General features: G+C 41.7%; 1 protein-coding gene across 3 annotated transcripts in view; it reads left to right on the top strand.

Annotated features, from left to right (window-relative positions):
• The window catches only part of tp53bp2a (tumor protein p53 binding protein, 2a), a 33913-nt gene extending 8767 nt beyond the window's left edge, over window positions 1-25146 (top strand). Inside the window, exons 3-22 of one of the 3 annotated variants that reach the window (XM_044372621.1) lie at window positions 3721-3868; window positions 4988-5101; window positions 6527-6597; window positions 7380-7481; window positions 8691-8865; window positions 9090-9271; window positions 9396-9560; window positions 11612-11659; window positions 12992-13175; window positions 13566-13616; window positions 14964-15014; window positions 15655-15777; window positions 16025-16146; window positions 16275-16683; window positions 20121-20959; window positions 21897-22034; window positions 22368-22501; window positions 22829-22995; window positions 23160-23359; window positions 23770-25146. In XM_044372621.1, coding sequence (XP_044228556.1) covers window positions 3721-3868; window positions 4988-5101; window positions 6527-6597; window positions 7380-7481; window positions 8691-8865; window positions 9090-9271; window positions 9396-9560; window positions 11612-11659; window positions 12992-13175; window positions 13566-13616; window positions 14964-15014; window positions 15655-15777; window positions 16025-16146; window positions 16275-16683; window positions 20121-20959; window positions 21897-22034; window positions 22368-22501; window positions 22829-22995; window positions 23160-23359; window positions 23770-23811 — 3465 coding nt within the window. In that variant the 3' untranslated portion in view covers window positions 23812-25146. The remainder of the gene's footprint in view (window positions 1-3720; window positions 3869-4987; window positions 5102-6526; window positions 6598-7379; window positions 7482-8690; window positions 8866-9089; window positions 9272-9395; window positions 9561-11611; window positions 11660-12991; window positions 13176-13565; window positions 13617-14963; window positions 15015-15654; window positions 15778-16024; window positions 16147-16274; window positions 16684-20120; window positions 20960-21896; window positions 22035-22367; window positions 22502-22828; window positions 22996-23159; window positions 23360-23769) is intronic. The other 2 variants (XM_044372622.1, XM_044372623.1) reach the window with 2 other exon arrangements.
• Window positions 25147-25487: the final 341 nt, after the last annotated feature.

The following is a 25487-nucleotide window of genomic DNA, read 5'->3' as shown; positions in this document are numbered from 1 at the left end:
TTTGTCACACATTGTCATATTAAATTCAAATTGGTACCGTTCACTTCTCCGGTTCTGTAAGGCCACCTAATGCATTCTTGTTAGGTATTGTGCTTTGAAACAGGCTTATCAGGTTGGTATTGAGCTGTTTAATTTTACTCGCTGTTGTATCTATGAATATTTAATGAACTCTCACGTTGTTTGGCTGAGTAGAAACAGGGAGTAAGGAGTCAGGGCTCCTCACCTCACCTGTCACTTTAGGTAGACAACTGCGGGCAATCTTTTCCCCCTTAATCAGGATAGTTCTGGTCTGCAGTAGGGCTGGGCAGTATGGTGCAAATTAAAATGTTATAATAATTAGAAGACTTTTTTTCTGAAATTGATGGAAGTTCAAACTGGACCTTTCATTTTCTGACATCCTTTCTCAAGTATATAAGAAATATTTTTTTTGGAAAAGCTGGACTCATAATTAATAATAATAATCCACCAGCCAAATGGCCAGTGAATGTTCAAATTTTACCAGCCACTCAATAGATCACTAATGTTTTTTTGGCTGGTGAGTGAAGCAAATCTACCAGCCATTTGCATATTTTACTAGCATTTGACTGGTGGCTGGTGCTAATTTCGTGACCTGATAATGTGGAATCCTATTTATCATATTAATTGTTTTCTATGAGTATGCAAAGATGTATGAAAATTGGCCTGATTAGCTTATTTCATTATGTATTTAAAACACGTGTGCAATATACTAACCCATAAGCAGTGACCGCATGCATTAGGTGGATGAAGGTCAGCAGTAAATGCTAACTCATCTAGATGGAAGCTTTGGACTGGCTAGCTGTGGCCCTGGATCATTAACTTTAGTGCTGAGAAGAATTGGCTTTCAGTGTAGGCATAGCCACCACCCCCAAAGACTCCAGTCCCCTCCCATCAGTGTTTCTGTCTCCTCACTCTCTTTCACTCCCACTCTCTCCCAGCCTCCAACCCCCCCTCACTCTGTTGTCTCTCTTTCACTCTCCAAATATTAACAGGGTCATTTGAATGTCCTACATTGCTGGGAAGTTGTGATGATGTCAGCTACTCTGCGTAGATCTCTGAATGGCTGTTTTGGAATCCTCTACTAAAGGGAGATACGTGAAATTGACCCCAGCTGAGGGTTTCTTTTAGTTACTGCCTCTGACAGTGTCATTCATTGTGGTAACTTATTTCAGTTTAGCTCTCAACTACGTACCACAAACACTAAAACCTTTCTGATTAGCTGATAGGAGGATACGTCTTGTTTTTGACTTTTTTCTCTTGGGTGGTCTTCCACCACAGAGCTATTAGGTCTTTCATGGGCAGTGATGAACACAGTCTGTTCACAGCTTCCTGTACTGTAGATTACTGACAAGGATGAGTCACCGCTACTGATTTGCTCTATTGATGGGGATCTTTCATTTACATCCCCACGGAACAAACCAGTTGAGTCATGCCCTCTGAGTCAGACCATCACCCCTTACTTCCTTCCCGTTCCCCTCATCACAGCGTCAAACAAACCTGGTCCGGTTGTGTATCGTTTCTATGGAGATTTTTCAGAGGAAACATGTCACCTGCCCACTCACTCAGGAAGTTTCATTTGAAGAGGAAAAGGGAAATAAAGCCACTTATCTTAAAGCTGTTGCACTTTTGCTCAGTTCACCCCGCAGTTCAAAAGCAACACAAATACTTTTGTTTCTGCAGCTGCTCTGCATGTTCTCGCCCCCTTTCCAAGCCCTTTGTGTCTGTGACCCTGCTGACCTGATGTTCCCACCATGCCCCTGTAGGCACGGCCATTCACGGCAGCCTACTGAGAATAGAAAAATCTGACAGTCTAACCTGGGGGTTTCAGACAATGAGAGAGGAAAAACAATACTATCCTAACAATTATATGCTTTCCAGGTTATTCTAGTTCTTTGGCTGCTGCTGCTTATCCATTGCAGCAACCACTGAAGTCACTGTGAATACTTTTACATTGTCTGCCAAAATCCGGAGCTGAAACAAACGGTTCAATAAGTCAGGTCCTGGCACGCCCTAGGGCACTCATGTTATAATATTGGTTTTATTACGGCCTTATCAAAGCTCCAGCTTCTAACGTGTGATCAGATTACAGCTGGAAGCATAGTACGACACGACCCTAAAAGCCTCTTAAGCATACATCTGTTTATGACTACAGACAGACTACGTTTTTCACTTTCATTGCTTCTGTCAGTGTTTGTATAGGTTTTAAAGCATCACGCAGGCAGAAGATGACATTAAATTCCCAGACTTGTATCTGTAAATTGACTGTCACGGCCATAGTTTGACATTCTTTTATTAGACTGGACTCCTGATGCCTGTTATAGCTATAAAAATAAATAATATCCTATATAAATATTGATTTGAAACTTTCTTGAACAATGTTTGTCAGCAGTACACTAGCTGTCATAGTTTCAGTTTTGAACGTTAAAGATGCTTGCTGTTAGACAGCTCAACTTTCTGCTCAGTTTCAGTGTGTTTATTTTTTGCTGCAGTAACCGAAGACTTCCACATTCCACTTCTATCAGTGACAGCTTCATTGAGATAGTCCGTTTCTCTTTAGTCGTAAGCCAGGCTCAACCATGTGTCAGTCACACAGACTTACAAATTCGGCTTCTCCAGAGGTCTCCAGTTCTGCTTCTTCAGAGTGCTTGGCAGGGATATTTGTGTGTGTGTGTGTGTGTGTGTGTGTGTGTGTGTGTGTGTGTGTGTGTGTGTGTGTGTGTGTGTGTGTGTGTGTGTGTGTGTGTGTGTGTGTGTGTGTGTGTGTGTGTGTGTGCGTGTGTGCGTGTGTGTGTGTGTGTGTGTGTGTGTGTTGGGATTGAGAGATCTCTCACGGTGGTGACAGCCGTAGTTGGTGAAATGGAATTCTGGAAGCTGGCCTCTGATTTCTGTGTTGACATAGAGGAATGAGGGTTGGGACACTGATACTGCTTTCAGCAAAGCGCACATGTCAACGCATGCACGCACGCCCACACACACACACATCAAACCATAAGAAGACTAGAAGAGTGCATTCAGTAGCGTGCAGATCTCCACTAGGTGTGTCAGGGTACAACAAATCCAAACTTCTCAATTTAAACACGGTTATTTATTTAGAACATTTTGTTTGAACATACCACACAAAATAAAACCCCTCCCTACCTCCCTCTCCCCTCCCGAACAAAGAAGAGTTGAATCTCATTCAGTTGTCCCACCCGGTTTCCCTTACAGTCAAGATGGCGATGAACAACAAAAACAGAGATTTATTCACCTTGTACTGTGCTTAACTTTAGTGGATCATAACATATCAGGTATGGAATTAATCTGCAGATGCTCCAGTTGAAGATGAGACCAAACTTTTCTATGGATGTCAGTTTTTGAGCCACGACAAAGGTCAAAATGTGGCCTGTAACATACTTGTTTTTAGCCTAGCCAATTGCTGGAAATGCCTTTCACTGCAGTTGTTGATTACTTGTGGCCCCAACCAGCCGGTTAAGAGGAGCAAGGATTCAGCAGTCAATTGTGGTATAAAACACGTTATAAAATAGGTTTTTTCAACGATTGTGAATCACTGCAACCATGAGAGGACACACACGATAAAACATAATAAGACACCAATTTCAGAGAATTACAGCATTCATTCTGCTTCCACCACCAGGATCCTCCATCTTGTGTTGTTATTTAACCGTCTAATTTGTCCTGCCATCTGCTTTTCTCTTTCCTCAGATGTTCCTGACAGTATACCTCAGTAACAATGACCAGCATTTTACTGAGGTTCCCGTTACCCCGGAGACGCTGTGCCGGGACGTGGTGGAGTTGTGCAAGGAGCCAGGGGAGACGGACTGCCACCTGTCTGAGATGTGGCGCGGATCTGGTGAGCGACTGTGCCAGTTTACTCGGTGTTATCTGTATCCATCTACTCATCATTGAAAACAGGAGATTTTCCGTCACGTGCTGTTTTGTTTGTGGAACATGTCTGTATCCCAAGGGACAGGAGTTCCTTGTACAGACACTTTGTGTTCTTCCTTTAATTAGAGGGAAATGGCTTCTCTGAAGTAGACCATATATGGAGATTAGCCGTGTGGTCAACTGCTTGGTAATTTCTTTTTGAAGGGCTTATCTCCTTTGGTTCTGAAATGCAAATGAAGTAGAGCCCATAATCCCTGTAACAAACACAACCACCCAGACATCTCCCACATCTCTCAGGTGGGAGGGAGGGTTTGAGATTTCATGCCTTCCCCCATTTTCCCCATCTCTCAGAGTCAGGAAGTATTCAAAATCAGAACTCAAGGAGCCAGGGTGCGTAACTGTTTCCATGGTGATGCTGCTATAAGAGCGAAGAAAGTGCCAATTATTGTGTTTGAGTACTTCCACAAGTAGCCTGAAAGGAGACTGCTAACTGCTGAAAAGATTGTCTCACTATGCAGCCATTTCTCACTGCAGGCCATTATTGCTGTCTCTCCTTGAAAACACATCAGTGACATTGTGCATCAAGTTTAGATTCAAGCTAATGATAATCTGTACATTACAGTACTTACTGATTTGTTTTGCAGTCCTGTCGTTATAATAAATTGGCTTCATTGACCTCTACTTGACTGTAACGTGTCAGTCCATTTATATAATGAAATGGTCTTATGCAGGTTGGAGAAAATGTCTCAGGAATGGATGATGAGCTTTTTGGCTCAGTACCAGCCACAATAATTGACATCACAATCACAGTTGTTTTCCTTGAGGTCATTGCTCAGAGAGATCAACCAGCTGCAGATGATGCTGAGGAAATGAACCTCTTTTCAGTGTAGGCCGGCAGTGTCAGGCTACGGGTTGGATAGGATTCACAAAGCAAACCTCACACGCACACTTGACCTACATTGGTATTGTCACATGTTCCAATCTTGCCGACTTAATATAATTAAAAATGTTAAATATTCATTTTATGGGTGTGTTTTTACCCCAGCCCTGAGCCCTAAGGTGTTATTATGTATTACATCTGCAGAGCGAGCTGTAGGTGAGGGGGAGAGGATGCTGGATGTGCTCCAACGATGGGGACAACACAGGACAGAGGTGCGCTTCTTTCTGCGTCACAACCGAGCCCCTAGCAGGGAGTCGGGTAAGTGTTCATTTACATGCACACGCACACACACACCCTGACCCACGCATGCAACAGATAATGAAACACAAGTGAGGGTTTACTTCTCTCACATAAGAGTCATGATTTGGGCAAGAGCTGTCCTCCAGAGAAAAGACATTTGACACAGACTTGGTAAACTCCAGAGATGCCTGCAGCCTCTAAACATACATACAACCTCTCTGGAGGTTATCCGGGAATGGAAATTTTCATTAACAGCCTGTTTTGAACCAGTCCACCTCTCCTCTCTACACTGCAGAGGTTTGGAAAATGTTCTCTAAGACTGCCTTTATCCAGGAAAGGGTTTTATATTAGCAGGCCTCAAATCCCTGAACAAGCCTTATTTAGCCATACTGGTAGAGGCCAGGCTGAATGCAGGGTGTCCCAGTCACATCGTCATAAGCCTGTTACTTTTCAGTTTTCTTAGGAACACAAAAAACCCTAGTATTTTGGTCGTGTGCTATCCTCTCAGCCCCCAGTTGCGTAACTAAGCCCTTTTACCCCTCACAGCTTGAGTCTGGCCCAGGGATTAGATGGCTGTTTTCCTTTCCTGTTATCTTAGCCTACTCTTGTTTTCCCACACTGTTAGCTCAGCCCTGCTCAGTCTCTGTAACACAGTTCTGTATTACCTTCTATAGTTTTCATTTATGGAAACTATAAGTATTTAAAAGTCAGTTAGAAGTTTGCACAACCCTGATGCTGCAACTATATACAGGTCAGAGGAGCAAATTTACTCTCCACTGTATGGAGCTAGATGAGTGATTTCATACAATAAGTCTCTCATTGAGTCTTAGCATGGTCTTATGTTAAAATAACACTTAAACAGTCTATGTATTTAACATACTTACTGTTTGTCAAGGGTCATCTAAAACCATTATGCAAGCTAAAGGGCTTTGGTCATGGGCCAGGGCTTTAAAGATGAGATCTGGATTGTCAGATCCCCCCAGCAGTCAAATGCCGCTAGCATGTCGGACATAAGTGCATCCATGTAGGCAGACAAGCACGTACACATACAGTCGTGGGACCCACTCACAGGCTGTTATGTGTTAGGTTAAATCCTGAGATTATTGCAAGTCACAAAGAGCACTGATCCCTGTTGTTTCCCAGAGTTAAGACCATTCAGCACTAGCCAGTCTCAGACTTGCTTTCTTCAAATCTACACCCGCCCCTGCAGCAAATCCAGAGGAGGGCATACACCTAACTGTGTATGCTTGTTTGTCAGAGACAGTGACAGACAAAAAAAGGCGAGAGGAAGTTCCAATCATTTTTCACAGCTGTCTGTAAAGGCTGATCGTTTACCCAGTTTTCTGTGTCTTGGCTTGGACTAAACTGAGGCAGTGGCCTTTCATGCAGCTCTGTAAGAGATTGTGATGTCTGATGGGGTTTTTCATCATGTTGCTTACTCAGGTGGGTCAAGAGGCTCAGAACCGAAGAGAAACGGAGTGAAGGGTCCCCCAGACAGAAGGATGGAGAATGGGGTGAGTTCCTGTCTTCTTATGAGACGTTTTAAGTAATCCAGCCAGATATATATTTTTATGAAATATTTTAGTTGACACAGTTCAGCACAAATGATGTTTGCGTTATCCGTACCTTGAAGACCTGGAACGGTTGTTTTTTTGTTTTTTTTTTGCTGCACCTCACTGAAATAAAATTTGAGTTACATATATACCGTAGTTTCCATGGCTCATGGCAGGTGGGAGATATTATGATGCATTGTCACCAAGACATTTCCATTTGTACTTTATTACCATCATGTGGGTCATATATTTTGGTATTAACACAAATTCTTTGGCCTCGTATGTTGCTTCTCTAAACTTAACAACAAGCCGTCTGGATGATTTGCTAAGGGATGCAATTAATTCCATTCAAAAACACCCTTCAGTGTATGAATGCAAATTAGAAATTAATCAGGGCATCATGACAGGGACATGAATGTTGAGATAATTACAAAGTTGAGAATGTCACCTTCACGAAAAAAAATGTATTCCTCTTTTTCATTTGTACTACAACTCTTGAAATCACAACAAAGGGCTACATCAGTCCTCTTTTGATGGTTTGAATAGGAAGTTAAAGGTATTTTGATGCTCTGATCATCTTTCCACATGTGTTTGGCTTTTGAAAACATTTTGTCTGTTACTTTTCTGACTTAAAGGCCACACTGTTGATTTACTCTTAAAAACAAAAGGAGAATACAAGGATGAGTGTGCATTCTTGTTCACATGTGCTCACTCCTTTTGTCTATTTATTTATCCCTGCACAGGTGGCAACACCCAGGATGGATATGACGCTGGCTGAGCTACAAGAGATGGCCGCCAGACAGCAGCAGCAGATAGAAGCTCAACAGCAACTCCTCGCTTCCAAGGTGCAGAGAGAGACAGCGCGAGATGAAAGGGGGGGGATGGGCTGGTAGAACGTTGGGTGGATACAGGGGGTTAAGAGGTTAAGTGGTGGAGATGAAAGTAACAGCCAGAGAAGGAGAGGCAAAATAGTGGAAAGAGATTAAAGAGGGAGTTATTTTGAGAAAGTGGGAAATTGGTACACAGAAGAAATGTACTGTATGTAAAACAAGCCTTGTGCACTTATGGAAATGATGATACTCAGATGTGGAGCTTGTGATAGACAGGTGAGATGAACTGCGGATGGCTGCAGGTGTAGTGTTTATAATTTGATATATTATGAATGTTTTGGGTTCTCACTGCACAGGACTCATCCGGTATTTGAAGATCTCTTTTCTCTTGCGTAGGGCTTGTTTCTCACTTTGCTCAGGATTTATTAATGACAGTAGAAAGGCATCTGACAGAAAATAGACATGTTATAATTTAATACTTGGCTGACCATTTTTACTCCTACGCATTTTTTGGGTTCTTCCTGAGGCACCTTTTAAATGTTTCCGTTCTGCTGATCCAGACATGTATACTGTATTAAGATAACTTTATAAAAAAAACTTAACTTGTGTCTTTTTTTTTATCCAGAAAACATAATTTTACTGAGTCATCTCTTTCTCTGTTTCCCTGTATAATATCCCTGCAGGCTGTAACCTATGTGTCCTTGAGCCACTTCTAGCTTTCTGATCCAAACACTGTTAGTGTGCATGCCTGAGGATACTATAGCAAGCCAAGGAATGTAACTTAAACTAGTCACGTACACTTGCACACAAATCAAGTAAACAAACAGGCTTTGCCATCAGCACACATCACCTGGAACAATGTTTGGTTCATCTCAGAACCTGTTTGAGACAGCTCTGTCAGCTTTAAAGCACGTATTTCAAGACTGATGATTGATTTTGAAAGTTAAAAACTGTTGAGTTTCACAGAATATTTTCTTAACCCTTATGTAACCTATTTATAGTAACAGGAGATTTACATTAAGGAATCATATTCCTACAGCAGTAAGCCTCTTAACATCTTACCACAGTGTGTAGTTCAGTGCCTTGACATCACTTGGACAATAGCTGCTGAGAAAAACATGCTTAGACATGGACCGCTCATAAAAGTTTAAAGGGATTTATTTGTTTGATTATTTTTATGACTTTTGTTTCTTGCTCCCTTGCTCCTCCCTTTTGTCTCTCCAGGAGCAGCGGCTGCGCTACCTGAAGCAGCAGGAGCAGCGTCAGCAGCAGCAGGCGTCTGAGCAGGAGAAGCTACAGCGCCTCCGGGAGAACATCGAGAACCAAGAAAGTCGGCTCAAGAAGGTCCGGGCCCTCAAGGGCCAAGTGGAGCAGAAACGCCTCAGCAATGGCAAACTGGGTAAGCTCATGGATTTTTGAATTCATAATTAGATGCCTGTTTGGAATATTATATGACTGGAAGCATGTGACTTTAACTCAAATGAGATGTCAAATCAGGATGCGTTGTGTTTTCTTTATGTTTCCGGTAAATGGGTGATTTTACAAGATTATGGCTATTATGGATACTACTCAAAGTCTGTCTTTGACTGTCTGTCTTCATGATATCTCCCTCTCCCTCTACAGTTGAGGAGATTGAGCAGATGAACAACCTGTTCCAGCAGAAGCAGAGAGAATTGGTGATGGCGGCGTCCAAGGTGGAGGAGCTTAGCCTACAGCTGGAGTTGCTCAAAAATGGCAAGATGGACAACTTCCATGACAACCAGAGCTCTGTGGCTGAACTAGACCGCCTCTACAAGGAGCTGCAGGTGTGTGCTTGCGCGAGTGTCTGAGATAAACAAGTATAAGGATCACACTACCACAATCCAATCCAAATGAGTACAAATGTTTAACTCTTCTTTGTCCTTATGTCTTATCCTTCTTGGTGGTCAGCTGAGGAACAAGCTCAACCAGGATCAGAACTCTAAATTGCAGCAGCAGAGAGAGAGCCTGAACAAGCGCAACCTGGAGGTGGCCGCCATGGACAAACGGATCAATGAGCTCCGAGATCGGCTGTGGAAGAAGAAGGCAGCATTGCAGCAGAAAGAGAACTTGCCTGTAAGTATTATCATACACAGACAACACAACAACATAAAAGCATGCACACAACAGGATGTGGAGCACCCTCACGTAACGTCTTTTACATTTTGTGAAAGGCCTTGACCTACCTTTTAATTGTTAATGTGACTCACGTTTTGTCAGGACACTAATATTCATCATGGCTTGTAATAACTGTTAGAAATGGTTTTGATCAAAGCTCCCCCTAGTGGCCTCATAATAAAGGCTGTTTGTATGTGTCTTCACCTCCGGAAGCCTCAGATGCCCTGGCATTCAGAGCTCATCCATGCCAACGTAAGGCTCCTATAACTTGCTATCCTCTGTGTGGGAAAACCTAGAGACTCCCTCAGTCTTTTTTTTCCATTCTTTGATCTCTTTCTGTCTGAAAAAAAGCTGGTGGGGATTGATCATTGTTTTGATCATGTCACGGAGTTGCATCTCACTTCACTCAGCTGTGTTATTCAGCAGAAACAACTCTTGAAGATGAGTAGGGGAGTAATGAGTGCAGGCTGACATTGCAGACAGGCAGGAATGTCAGGGGAGATGCTATCTTTTCTGGCTGCACTCTTGACAGAAACAGGAAGAAACGAATAACCAGTTTTCTTAAAGGCAAACAACTGTCAAAAAAAAAAAAACAACTAAAAAAAATTGGCTTTTTAAAGCACAATTTATAATTAATTACATGACAAGATTAAACACATACTAGAAAGCAGCAAGCTGAATAATCAAGTCTTTGTACTCTCCATAATGGATGTAATGGTTTTGGCTATGAGCTCACTGCCCGATGTCTCCCTGCTCCTCTGCTCCTCTCTCCCCTTTCCACGAGTTGTTTTGAACACAGGTTGCCATGGGGCTGTAAATAGTAAAGAGTCAACAAACCCATCTATGAAGTAGACCGTGTGGAAGAGAAATTAACATGTTCACTGCTTGAGTTTGAGTGAAGATCTAACTCATACTTGTGTAGGGAGAGAAGGCACGGACTGTAAGGTGACCAAAAAGGAAACATAATCATTCTGAGAGGATGCTGGATGATTTTATGTTTTCACCTTCTTAAATAACACAAATAATTTTACTGTCCTCCATGCAGTATTTTCTTTAATTATGTTTTCCCAATCAAATCAGACATACAGTAGGGTCCAAAAGTCAGAGACCATTGTTGCGGACCTTTGGACCCTACTGTAATAAGGGTGTTTCATTGGCCTTCAACATTAACTTTCTTTCTTTCAACCAAATTAACATGCAACCAATTAACCATAAAGATTGTTTTTTTTATTATTTAATGCTGATTCATAACTTTGTAAAGCAAAGCACCAAGCTGTTTGTATTCAGTGCCATCAGAAATGTTTTTTTCTGTGCTGTAGATCCAAAAAATCGCCTCCTTTTAGTATGCAGCATGCAATGTTTACTTAGAAGATGCAATGTACAAGATCTAAAATGGCCTGTAAGTTAGAACATAAATAATAAATAATGGCGATTTAACGTATGCTTCTGAAGCTCTGCTGGAAGCCTTTTAGATAAATGAGAAACTTGCACCCTAATCCAGCTTTAAAGAAGCCCAGTTTCTCTTTTGATGTCACCTTGACATCTATACTAAAGTAGAAACAGAACAGGCGAAGGTGTGCGCGCATGTGAGTGTGTATGTGTATGTGTGTGTGTGTGTGTGTGTGTGTGTGTGTGTGTGTGTGTGTGTGTGTGTGTGTGTGTTTTAGAGATGAAGGTCTGAATAGGCCCTAGTGAGGAGGTGATTTACCCACAGCCTGCCTGGAATCATAATGAGAGGGCCTTTTTTACACCAGCACAAAGACGCACTCCATCCAAGCTGCTCTCTCCTCTAACCAAACAGCAAGCGTCTGTCTGACATCAGCTAACAAGCACGTATTACCGTACTGACTGGAGAGAGGTAGTCCGAGAGCTGCCAGCCTCGAGTCATCGCACTATATAAGTAACGTAGCTCAGGCGGAATTAAGAAATGGGTGATATTAGATTGGAAAAAAGGGGATTATTTGGTATTTTGAACTGCTGTTGCATGTTTGTGCTTTTGTTTTCTCAAGAATGGGTATCCTGTTAAAGAGAGGGCTTCAAAAGACACTCATCCTCAGGTAATTAAACTAGCATTGGAGCTGAAAATCTGTGTCTATTTTTTTCTCTGATCTCATCTCTTCAGTATGACTTGGCACATGACTTGGTTTCATTAGTTGTTTTGACCCTTGGCAGGCATAGTGAACCATGTTCATCTTGTTTTAAAGGCACACAGTGTGTTGTCATCCATCAGAAGTGTAAGATAAGTTTTATCTGAGGGTTGAAAGATCGTTTAGGAACGCTTAACCAAAATCTGAAGTGAAAGTTAATTAGGCTGTTTGGGGATATAGAGCATACTGGCATTTCATTTCTTATGTAAGATGTTTGTATAACGTGTCTTCTAACTCCTAAGATAAGAGAGCCCACCACTATCCTAGTTGCTTTAAGATCCTTGTAAAGCATGGGGCTGCATTGCATGTGCCTATAACAAGCATCATGGTACTGGCATTAGAGAACTTTAATGTTTGATAAATCTTTTATCAGTAACTGTAATCCATGAGTCTTCCTGAAGCAATATATTGTAGTCATTGTAATTGCTTGGAAACCTGAAGTGAGTGGTTCAAGGTGGAGCTCAGAGGATCCAACATTATGGTCCAAACAAAGTAAAACATCTCTGTCTCCGGAAAACATCTCCATCAACATCTGTTGAGTGGATTGTCATACAATTTAGTTCTTCCACAGACATTCATGGTCTTCAAAGGATAAATTATAGTTACTGTAATCTATCAACCTTACATAAAGCCCCACTCACCCACTGGCAGGTGTAAAATTCCACTTGTCACTCCACTTCACTTCACTGTAATGACCATTCAGCAAACACCACATGTACTGTAGGTTAAAACCTTTAAACACGTCATGCCACTGAAATGATAACTCACTTTATTGCAGTAACAATATTGCACGCTCTGGCGCCACCCTCAGGCCAAAGTTTACATTTTTTGTCTCATAAGTGGCAAAGATCTAAGAACATTATAGTTGTTTGTCCATTTTTCATTCACCATACAATTTTTTTTCTGGGATGCATTGAGTATTACAGCCTTACAAATGTTCTAGATTTTTAGTGTTGTTAGTGTTTCCCATATGAACAATAACTCCAGCATGCTTTCTTTGATCATTGGATACTGGTTTTGACTGAGTCAGAGCTGAATATCCCAACACTTTTTTTTTGTGCCATCACCAAAACTATCATATAATTTTTTTTGTTATCATTCTGTTATCTATATGTTTATGTGTCTTAAAGGTGTATTCTGTATCTACTGTTTACTGTACTTCATCTTACTCTCACTGACTTTTGCTGCTCTAAAAGCCTCTTCTTGTGTTTTTTTTTTCTCTCCAACCCTTTCACTGTCCAGCTGCCCTCTGATGGCCAAGCCGGACAGCAGTCAGGTCCGTCTCGTGTGGCAGCGGTCGGCCCATACATCCAGTCGTCCACTATGCCCCGGGGCCAAGTGAGACACGACCTGCTTGTAAAACCAGCTTACCCAGACGGTACTGCCACCCTACCAGCCCACGACCCGCAGAACAAGGCCAGCACAGGTGAGCAACCAGAGACAACGCACTGCCTGCAGCCTCTCATCTCAGAACTTAAGCCTTTTCCTTTCTGACCATGACGTGGGTGTCTGCTGGGGCCTACTTGGCAGCAGGCTTCCACTTTGTCCTGTCTGTCATTTTAAATATAATTTAGTTAGCCAAAGTTAAGTCAGCAACAGCTCACTCAGCGGCAGAGTTAAAAAATGAAGCTTACATTTCCAGATCAAATATAGTAGTGAGGAATTTAAAGGTCGATAGAGTACGAGCCAAGTAGAGAGAGAAAGAAATTACAAGTGTGCCCTTCATTTGTTTTTGTGTCATCATGGAGTCAGGTATGGTTGGTTTTTTTTGTTTGTTTTTTTTAATTAAAATATGACAAGACTGTCCTGGTTCCAGCAGGAGCAGAGGATTCTGGGACACCTGCTGATGTCACTCTGAGCTCAGAAGGTAGCCATCCTGGATGGTGTGTTGTGATCTAGTATTGCTGAACCTGAACATTACAATCTTTCGTCAACTTTCCTGAATTTTTCTGAAGAACTTTTATATGTTTTGCAGTGAGTGAACGACTTTTTGAACCAGTGTTTTTGCCATGGTGTGTGTTTCTGTGCCATTCTTTATACCAGCTCACATTACACTAGTCATTATTTATTCACAGGCAAATTAGTGAATGTTTCAAATTAATGCTCACCGTAATGACCAGCCTGTAGAATTATGTAAATATGAGCTTCCATTATTGTGTTTGTTGTTTGGTTCAGATTAATACTCTGCATCTTAGTCAGGGCTTTGTAGTCAAACGAATCCAAATTACAAAGCATTGATTTACAGACAGAGACAGAAGGTTAGCGGAAAGCTGAGCACGACTGCAAAGTTTTTCAGAAGATCAGTCCTGACTTTTTATCTGAACTAACTATTGATGCAAAATCTAGATTTTAAACTTGAAGAGACAGACGGGGATGTCTGACTTTGCTTTTGAGCACACAACGTATCTGATCTAGAAGTTATTTTTACAGAATAACTTTTTAATTAGTTATTTTTATCGTCATTTTTTAAATTTTAAAGTCGAGTTTGAGAGATGGTGCAGAGTAAGCTGCTGTTGCACCAGCATCTTCTCCCCATGGACTGCAGTAGCATGTGTGCTGTGTAATATAGGGCGTCTGGCCAAATGGATGACGGACCAGAGCAACATATCTCATTTAAAGATGCTCTTTGTGCCATCCTCCATGAGTAATTCTTTCTCACACGCTCCATCTCTGACTCGCTCTCTTAGCCTTTCTTAAATCAGTCCCCCAGTGGATAGTGGGCCAGCAGTGCGCTTCATGCTATTAAAAATGAATGATCCAACACCAAAATTAGTCATTACAAAACAACAGCAGAAGGGACCACCCCCCGTCCTTATTCCCTCTCTCTCTCTTAACATCCTCATCAGCCCATATATTCCTATTAAAACAACAAAACACATACAGGAAGTAAATGTAACAGGTTTTTCCCAAGCTGTCAGGATGTTGCACGCAATTATTTCTGCATGCTGAGTTGATTTGCAATATGGAAAAAAGAGAGATAGGGATGGGCGGGGAGGCAGAGGAATCTGCTCTAGTGTACACCCATTGCCAGTTTCTCTCTAACCGGGATGTTGTGCAGAGGATCAGGCAGGCTCCTAGGGGTTGTGCTGGTCTCTGCATGGCCCCTCAGGGGGGCCCTTGCCTGGGCCCAGCCAACAGCATGTCTAGAGCAAAGGGAGATCTGGAGCTCTAAGGCTACTTTGTTTTTCTTGTCTTTTGAATGCATCTTCCTCAGAAGCCATGTTCTTGCTTAAGCCTCTGAAAGAGCTGCGGGCTAAGAGAAAAGGTACACACTTGTGTTTGTGTGTGCGTGTGTGCTCCTCAACGGCTTTCTTTCAATGTGTTTATTTTTCATGCGAGTGACTCACTGAAAAAATATGGAAAGATATGAAAAGATAATATTTTCATCATTTCCTAGCTGGATCTTTGGTCCTGTTTGCTTGTTTTGCTGCTGTTTGTTAAAGCGTGTTTGTTGAGCTTTCTCTTCAGTTCTTTTTCTGCCGCTCTAAATGGGTCAGTTGGAACAAACACATAACCTTCAGTTGAACTGACATTCTATGTGGATTCTGACCAACCCAATCAGGTCTTGTACGCTGTACACGTGTGTGTGTTTGTTGGAGTATTTTTACAACACCTCTCGAGAGGGAGCATTTAACTACAATCTGCAGGCACTGCGATGGAAATGATGTTTTAACCAGCTTTGATGTGATGCTAATCTTGCCAGTTGCACAGAGCCCTGTGCTTTTGTGGCTCATCTGACTGTGGATGTCTGCGGACATGCATGGCCACTGGCTGGGTCTTAGTCAGTCAACCAAAAAACAAATAATGAGTAAAGAGGGAGGCAAAATGCTACAAAATCCACTCTGATGCTCTGTTCTTCTTCGCAACTTTCTGTTGATCTTCCCCCTCTCCTGTGTATCCCCCAGGCCTTCAATCATCCAAGCTGGCAGACTGGAGCTCTGCAGGTCCAGAGTCCAACACCAACGGTCATGGTCCAGCTTCAACACTGCCACGAATGACCTCTCACTCTAACTCTCAAACAGAGCAAGGTAAGGGACATACATAGATGCAATCACCAGCAGTCACACTCTTAATGTACACAAACAAACACACACAGCATTTCCACAGAAACTGCCCTGGAATACCTTCCTGTAACTGTGGCCAAAATATTAACTGTTGATAAGGCAGAACAAAAGCTTCCAAAGGGGCCTTTGTTCTGTTTTTTCACAGAATCACTATGTGTCTGAACATGTGAGCCAAAACTGATTGCTGCCTCTACATGTGGTCTGTGGTTAGATGAAACGGAACTGAAGAAGGACAGGAAGGTGCGTCCTGTTTCCATGTTTGAGCCAACGGAGGTTCCCACCACCTCCCTCCGAAAAAATCAGAGCAGTGATGACTTGGTCAGGGATGCTCAGGTGAGAGGGAATAAAAAACACACTCCTTTCATTTTCACAGGAAAACCTAATTGGTCAGATTTGTTTATTACCAGCAACAATATACCCTAGCATCTAATTTTCTGTCTCTCTCTTCTCTCATCTTTCAGTCTGCTCTCAAGGCCCCAGTCAAGGTGCCTCCACCTGTCCCTACCAAACCAAAAGGCCCTGGTGTTGTGCCCTATGGCAAACCAGGCCTCAACACAGGCACCTTCCCTAAAGCCAAGCCCCACAGCCAGCAGCCTCAGGTCGCACAGGGCCGTGGCCCTCTCCCACCCTCACAGAGCCAGACACTCCCCCTACCCCCCAAGCAAGACACTCCACCTGCCGCCACGGTACGGCCCTTCACCCCAGAGCTGCCCTCCTCCAAAGACACCAACCTGAGTAAGCCCCAGACCTTAGCGGCCAGCTCCATTTACTCCATGTACACACAGCAGCCTGGTTCAGGGAAGCCATTCCAGCCTGGTTTGCAGGGCACTCTCACCAGGGCCCAGAGCCGCACCAACGGATTTGTCAGTGGTAAGAATATGCAGTTGTTATAACTTTTTTAAATGGCTGTGTGGACAGTGACGTTGAGTGTACTGTAAAGCTTTATCTAAAGCTGATCATGTGAACACAGATGAATGTGGCCATTGGTTATCTGAATAGATTAAATTCTATTAGTCAGCCCAGTCATAACAGCACCATCTTCTCTAATATGCTTTGTCTCTAAGCTCACTGCTTAATGTAGAGTCACATCTTACAGGATCCTGTGTTAGAACAAGCTTATAGCCAGTGCATTTAAATGGATTACATGTAGAAACAGAAGATCACACTTTGATTTAAGCATCAATCCACTGTAATGCACAAAGTCTGTCTGAAGTAAGTATCCTTTTGAGTGGAGTGAATGGTGATATTAAATCTCATGACTAATGTTGGAGTAGAAAACAAGGTGTGACAAAGTCATATCTAAAGGTAATGGATGTGAACAACATAACTATATATTCACTGTAGGATAAATCTGCCCTGCTGTTGTTGTATTCAGCATATTCAGTCAAGTCAGTTTTATTTATATAGCGCCAAATTATAATAGAAGGGCAATTTTCATATAGAGCAGGTCTAGACTGTATTCTTTACAATACTATTTACACACACCCAATATTTCCCTATTAGCAAGCACTTGGCGACAGTGGTAAGGAAAAACCTTTTAACAGGAAGTAACCTTGAGTAGAACCGGACTCTGGGTGGGCGGCCATCTGCCTCGATTGGTTGGGTTGGGTTGGGGGGTAGGAGGAGAAGGAGAGAGAGATAGAAATAGAAGGAGGAAAGAGAGCATAGCACAATGCAAGTTCCAGGTAGAGCTGTAGTATAATAATGATAATGATAATAATAGTAGATTAATAAGACTTATAATAATAATTGTAGCAGTGGGTATTGAGCAGGATCACAGGGGTAGTGAGTGGCTTGCAATCACAGATTCTACACCTCGGGAGGTAGAAATACTTGCAGAAAGCAACAGGAGGAGAGAGGATAGAGACGAGAAAGCTCAAAACTACAGGAGTTAGTAACATGCATTAATGGGACATGAATGCGTACAGATGGAGAGGGAGAGGGGGAGAGAGGAGTTCAGTGTCTCATGAGGTCCCCTGGCAGTCTATAGCAGCATAACTAGGGGCTGATCCAAGGTGAGCCTGGTTGGCCCTAACTATAAGCTTTATCAAAAAAGGAAAGTTTTAAGCCTATTCTTAAATATAGAGAGGGTGCCTCCCGGACCCAAACTGGAAGATGGTTCCACAGGAGAGGAGCCTGATAGCTGCCTCTTTCTACTCTGCCTTATTCTACTTTTGGAGACTCTATAGGAACCACAAGTAAGCCTGCATTCTGCAAGTGCAGTGTTCTAGTAGGGTAATAAGATACTATGAGCTCTTTAAGATATGATGATGCCTGACTATTGAGGGCTTTGTAGGTGAGGAGAAGGATTTTAAACTCTATTCTGGATTTTACAGGGAGCTAGTGCAGAGAAGCTAATATGGGAGAAATATGATCTTTTCCTAGTTTTTGTCAGTACACGTGCAGCTGCATTCCGGATCAGCTGGAGAATTTTTAGAGACTTGTTGTGGCAGCCTGATAATTGGATAATTGGAATTGTAATAATCCGGCTTAGAAGTAACAAAAGGGTTGACTAGTTTTTCTACATCATTTTGAGACCAAACGTATCCTGATCAAAGATAACTCACAATTTCTTTATGCTTCCTGTGTTTGGGTATAGATCAGTGTCTGTTGAGGGCAGGAGGTTATGAATTTTGTCTCTAATAGTCAGAATTAAAGAAGCTCAAAGTCATTACTACTGAGAGCTATAGGAATACATGGATCAATAGAGTTATGACTCTTTGTCAGTCTGACCAAAAGTGCTGAAAAGGAACCTAGAGCTGTTTTTATTCTCTGCTATTGATGATGAGTAATAGGTGGCTCTGGCATTACAGAGGGCCTCTCTATATGTTTTAAGACTATCTTGACAAACTAAGCGAGATTCTTCCAGTTTGGTGGAGCGCCATATCCTTTTGAGTTTTTGTGATGTTTGCTTTAATTTGCGAGTTTGAGAGTTATACCATGGAGCTAAACTCTTTTGTTCTATTATCTTCTTTTTTAGAGGGGTAATAGAGCTGAGTGTTATTCGCAGTGAGCCTTCAGCATTATAAACAAGACAATCAGTTTGGGAGGGATTCAAGTTAGCATAAGAGTCCTCTGTTGTTTAGACATGGCATTGAATTAAAAGCTGATGGAATCACTTCCTTAAATTTAGCTACAGCACTATCAGATAGACATCTAGTGAAGATATTTTTGCTTAATGGCGTGTAATCCAGTAATAGGAATTCAAAGGTTATTAAATAATGGTCCGATAAAAGAGAATTCTGGACTTTTAAATGTTCAATTTCGATGCCAAATGCCAGAACAAGGTCGACAGTGTGGTTAAAGCAGTGAGCAGGTTTATTTACACTCTGAGAGAAGCCAATTGAGTCTAATATTGACATAAACACAGTGCTAAGGCTATCATTATTGACGTCCACATGAATATTAAAATCACCTCTTATTTGTAAGGACTAAACTTGATTTAAAAACTCTAAGAACTCATAAAATTCAGAGTACGGGCCAGGAGGGCGGTACACTATAACAAATAGAACTGGCTGTAATGTTTTCCAGGTTGACAAGAAAATGTTCACACGTCACTGACCCGAGGAGCAGCTAGAGAGGCAAAGCCATCTGTTACATCTCCCCTTTTGAAACACAATCACAAGCAACCATACCTGCTACTTTCTGACTGAAATTGTGGAAATGAAATGGAAGAAATTTTTCTCCAACCTTGAGTCTGTTCAGAGGATTTTTTCTTAAAATGCAGACTAACTCTATTAGATGAATATTATTTTGTAAATATACTCAAGGAAAAGAGAAAAAATGTGTAATTCAACAAGAGACCAGGAACAAGCAGGTTTCTTTACAGCCATCAAATAACACAAGAAGTGTCTTGGTTGAAAGAATAATATATCTTTATCAGATTTTGCTCGATGCAATTTAAAGTTCTCTTTCTTTGGGCTCTGTTCTGTCGCAGGGGTTAAATACAGAATCTATCTCATAATTAAAATTTCATTGTAATTACGTGTTAAAGGCAGCGGTAATGTGGCTTCATCTCATATTCATCACGCTATAATGCTTTGCTTTGTGTTTTTTCTGTCATAATTGGTTGTGAAAGTTTTATAAATCCATTTCACTTCACTGAGAAGTTACAAATCAAAAGCAGCAGGGAAAGGAACAGTGAAATAGGGCCAAGAAAGTAGTTCATACAGTGTGATAGAGAAAGAAGATCGATGGTAATGAGACCTTCAGTGACCCTTCACACGTTACATCTAACAAGTAACACAAGATAGCATCTCTACATACTTTGCAGTCTTAACATTTGTGTTCTACGTTTGTGTTTGTAGTGTACGGCAAACCAGTGATCCCCAGTGGAGGCTCTCAACACCCAGAGAACCCTTATCTGGACCGCCGTTCCCCGGCCCTAGAATCTGAGGTGGACCACAACGGAGCCTACCACGTGGGTCCCAGCCCATCTGAGAGCTCTCAACCAGAGAATGAGCGTATCCCCCGGCCCCTCAGCCCCACTAAACTTCTCCCCTTCATTTCCAACCCCTACCGGCATCAGAGTGACGGGGATCTGGAAGCCCTGAGAAAGAAGCTCTACAATGCTCCCAGGCCCCTGAAGAAACGCAGCTCCATCACTGAACCAGAGGGCCCTGCTGGTCCCAACATTCAGAAACTCCTCTATCAGAAGACCACACTGGCTGCTATGGAAACCACTGTGACTACACCAACAACTCCCACCTATGCCAGTGAGGCAGAGAAGGCAGCGGAGGGATCTGGGGGGCCACATGTTCCAGGCCCTCTGAGTGGTGCAGAGAACCACCCATCAGAGGCGGGACAGTCTCTGGAGGGAGGACAAGTGCCATCTCAGATCATTCCAGCCCCTGCTGAACAAACCAAACCACCTTCAACAATCCCAGAGAGCGAAGACATTATCCCCCCTCCTCCACCATCCCACCCAGCCCCCAGACCAGATGACAGCCTTTTCCCACCACCACCCTCTGCTGGCTTGGATGACACAATGCCCAACCTGCCCCCTCCACCTCCAGAAGGCTTCCTGGAAGAGTTCCCCCCCTACCCACCACCCCCATACCCTAGCGGAGCAGAGCAGGACAGCTTGGGAGAGGACACCTTTAACATGAAAGCACCAGAGGTCACTGGTCAAGTCACTCTGCCACCGGTACGAATCATCATCATTAGTGGCTTTCATTTTGTGTAGTTTGTGTTTGTTGACGGGTATATTGATCAGTCACGGTATTAAGGGCTGTGGTCACCACATACCTGAGTCCACAGTATAGATAATCCTTGTTTGCTTTAATGCTACGTGTGTTTTTAAATCCCCTCACATGTTTGTTTGTTAGTTCCACAGGGGCAGGTCATGGGTTACAATTAGCCCAGGCTCTAGATTTCACATTATACTTTTTAATAGCCCTCTGGTCAACAGCAGTGACCTGATCTGATGTTATATAATGAAATAATACCTATCAAGTACTGCTATTGTTTCTGGAGAAAATGGGCCTTATTCTACTTACACTAAGCGGATACCCACCCCACTTTCCCTCCAGATTCCTGTTACGTCTCACCTCCTTCTCATTTACTCAGATGCATTCTGTGTTGAAAATAAACACCAGTTTACATTTTCTTGCTGTTAAGCTCTTAGTGATCCTCTTTAAACAGGTTTTATGGTGAGGTGGCAGGTTTTACTCCAAAAAGGCGAACCAATAAGAAATCAGTGTTATGACCCATTTTCTTTCCCCTCCCACATACCCTCCTCTTGTCACCGTCTTTCAAGAGCTGTTGAGAAACATAATATTTTTTTAACTTCACTGATGGAGAAATGCTCCTAATCAGGTTGCATAATCATCTTTTTAGAGAAATGGATTTGTTTCTTACAGCTTGTGCTGATGAACTGGATTAGCAATGTACTAAGACCTGGAAAAACAAGTCCCTCCTCTTCTTTCAGTCCAGATTGAACACAGCACAGAGCGGACACTTGTACCTCAGCAGGAAGTGGGCTCTAGCAGTCTCACGTCTTAGATTTATATTTATTTTTTTCTGTGTTTTAATGGCTGTTTTAAGATCATTTGCGTGATGCGTAATTATGCTTGTGTCTTTAGGGGAAGAGGACAAATTTGCGCAAGGTTGGCTCTGAACGCATCGATCACAAAATGAGAGTGAAGTTCAACCCACTGGCTCTTCTGCTGGACTCTTCTCTGGAGGGAGAGTTTGACCTGGTCCAGAGAATCATCTATGAGGTAAGAGTTTCTCTCCACAAGATATTATTAATTATATAAACTTGACTGTATGTTTCTCAGTATTTGCTACTGTATACAACATTCCTCATTTGCAAATTTCTTACACACATTTTCTGCTGCATTTGTAGGGTACCACGGTACTAAAAATGATTAAAAATACAATTATTTCACATTTATTCTGAGGATAAAATTAAACTTAAACTTATTATTATTATTATTATTATTATTATTATTATTATTATTATCATTATTATTATTATTATTAAGTTTTAGTACTATTAAAGTATTATTAAAGTCTGTCTAACTTCACCCCTCATAACTTCTCAAACCCAGGTGGAGGATCCCAGTCAACCCAACGATGAAGGCATCACTGCTCTGCACAATGCTGTCTGTGCTGGACATACAGAGATTGTCAAGTTTCTGGTTCAGTTTGGTGTCAACGTCAACGCTGCAGACAGTGACGGCTGGTAAGTTTACTGCTGCCATGGTTGATGTCTTGGATCAGTACTGAGCCACAGAGGAGTGAGAGCTGTCTACAGTATATCAAACATGTAGGATTTTTTCAACTCCTTCATCCTGCAGTATGATCCAGTTACAACTACAGAAATCTGAATGTAGTGTAACGTACTTGGCTCTGACCCAAAATCACCTAATCCAATCATTAAATTTAGCATTTTTTAAAGTCTTATAAGTTGTTTCTGGCTTAACTCAGCACTATTTCACAGCAGCAGGGTAAAGTATTTCTTCTTTTCTTACCTCCTTTTTTTTCCCTTGTCACCCAACCTCAAACACAGGACGCCTCTTCACTGTGCTGCATCCTGCAATAATGTGCAAGTGTGCAAGTTCTTGGTGGAGTCTGGCGCAGCAGTCTTTGCTATGACTTACAGTGACATGCAGACGGCAGCTGATAAATGTGAAGAGATGGAGGAAGGCTACACCCAGTGTTCTCAGTTCCTCTACGGTCAGTGAAAGCTATTTTATTTCCTAGTTTTTTTTAATTTAGGTTATGCAAGCTATTTACCGTTTTACTTTTTCATTTTATTATGTCCTGTGTCGTCGTTTCTGTCCAGACAAAAACCCTTGTGCTGACTATTTTTCTGTGTGCTTTTTTTTTTACACCTTCAGGTGTGCAAGAGAAGATGGGCATCATGAACAGGGGCGTGGTCTACGGTCTGTGGGACTACACAGGTGAAAACCCCGATGAACTGTCGTTCCGAGAGGGAGACTGCATGACCATCGTCCGCAGAGAAGACGAGGACGAGATCGAATGGTGGTGGGCGCGCATGGGCGACACTGAGGGTTACATTCCCCGCAACCTCCTAGGGGTGAGTCATGAATCAGTGAAACTGTAATTATGATAAGTGTATTTATTTTATGCAGAAGCATTGATGTTGATGTTTCATTTTTGCTTGTTTTTGCACCTTCATATATTTCATATACTTCATTTCTTTCTCTGTAGTGCAGTCCATATTTCCTTAGTACAGTCAACATGTCATTTCAAGTTTTATATCCCATTTCAAAACTAGTATTATTCCATTCTGTAAATAGATTTTAAATTTTTAAATATTTAATTTTAGTACTATTTTGCTTATTTCATTATGATTACCTTACTCTTGTACTATTTTTATTCTTCTGTGTTGCGTTTATGGGAGCAAACAATAAGACATTCTTTGTATGCTTACGTACTTGGCTAATAAACAGATTCTGATTCATGTCCTCCTGTTTTCTCCAACAGCTCTACCCGAGAATAAAGCCAAGACAGAGAACCTTGGCTTAAAACACAAAGATCCCTGCACATTTCAGTTTGCCACAACACTCCAAAATGCACACACACACACACACACACACACACACACACACACACACACACACACACACACACACACACACACACACACACATACACATACACATACATAACACACACAGGCTTTAACAGACTGGGGAAGAGAAGGACACTGCTGAAATGAAGAGACAAGGACAGACCAAACAATATGAAGGATCAGCTATGAACTCTTTCTGGCCCAACTGGCACTTTTCTGTATCTACAGCAGAGGGACTCCCTCACTTATTTTTCCACGCCACACTGTGTACTGTGTACTTAAGACACTAATGGCATTGTTTTTCTTTATTCCACTGTTTTTTGTTGTTTGTTTTTTTTTGTAATCAGATATAAGTGTCTGAAGTAATTTTCCTAAAATGACAGAAACTCAAACGTTGGGATGTAAATGGAACAAGCAGTATTTTTATTGCTAGAAAATGATTTTTACACTTTTGAATAGTCTTTTAAAACTTGCTCTCTGGTTATTTTCTAACACACTTTGGGGCTCTACTTTGCATGATATGAATGAGTGGATGATGATGATGATGATGCTTTTGAAATGCTCTGTTACCATGACAATCTTTTGGGGGCTTGTTTCTCATCATCTGTGCTGAGTGACCGTGCCTCTGTATATCTGCACTGGAGGTGAAAAGTTTCTGCTGTTCTAGCTAAACTTATAGATAATGAAATGATTGGTGGAGAAACGGTGATGAAGCTTTCGATTGATCTATTGCTGTTCATTCTTTGGTCCGTGATACCCAGAGAGCCAGTCTGCTTTTCCTGCATTGGCACATGGTTGAGATGCCATAGATGCTGTGTATACATGTATTTTTGTCACATAAACTAGTGAAATGTTACTGTAGGAATTATGTTGTTATGAATATGGACTTTGAAACTCTCAAGAGGCCCTTTGACCAAGAAGAAGTCATGCAGTATGAATTTTAATGTTTTATTACAGCCATTCCATGAAAATACAGTAATGTGCATTAAGAAAGGAAGCCTAATACCAGAAACCGTGACTTTTTGTAGTAATCAGTAAGAAATGACACACTATATTCTGAAGTCGGAGACAATTTCTAAATCGAATCATTTCTTGAAAGCAAAAGATTATATAAAAAAGATGGAACTTGTACATTATGAGCTCCCAAAACTCAATTCATCACATCTCTCTGTCACTGCAGATGTATTTATTTTTGTTACTTTTTTCTTTAGCCGTTCTGTCAGAACTATAACCACAAATGTGCTGTAGTGTTTCAAACATTTATAATAAAATACTTTGTACTAAGTTTATATAGTCTTCTTATTATTGTGATGTTTATGTGAATGTTCAGAAAATCTCTGACTACACCCATTCATCAGTGTGTAAAATTAAATCCTATTTGCTTGTTAAAGGACATTTGCTGCCCTCTACTGGACAGAAGGAGAAGTGTTCACCTCCCAGAGCATGAATTCAAATTTGGGAGTATGGTGGGAGAAGGTTACAAAATATGTAAGTCTTGTATAAGTGGTACAGTGTGTAACGCTTGATTCAGGGCAGCCATTAAAAATAATACCTGACCATCTTTTGGTACCATTGTGCTTCAGACTCCACTGAGCTTCCTGTGTAAAAAGTAATAAGGAATTGATTAATA

Source organism: Thunnus albacares, chromosome 14 (assembly GCF_914725855.1).
Source record: "Thunnus albacares chromosome 14, fThuAlb1.1, whole genome shotgun sequence".
Classification (NCBI taxonomy): Eukaryota; Metazoa; Chordata; class Actinopteri; order Scombriformes; family Scombridae; genus Thunnus; species Thunnus albacares.
The sequence above is the reverse complement of the archived record's forward strand: the minus strand, read 5'-3'. Positions and strand labels throughout refer to the sequence as shown.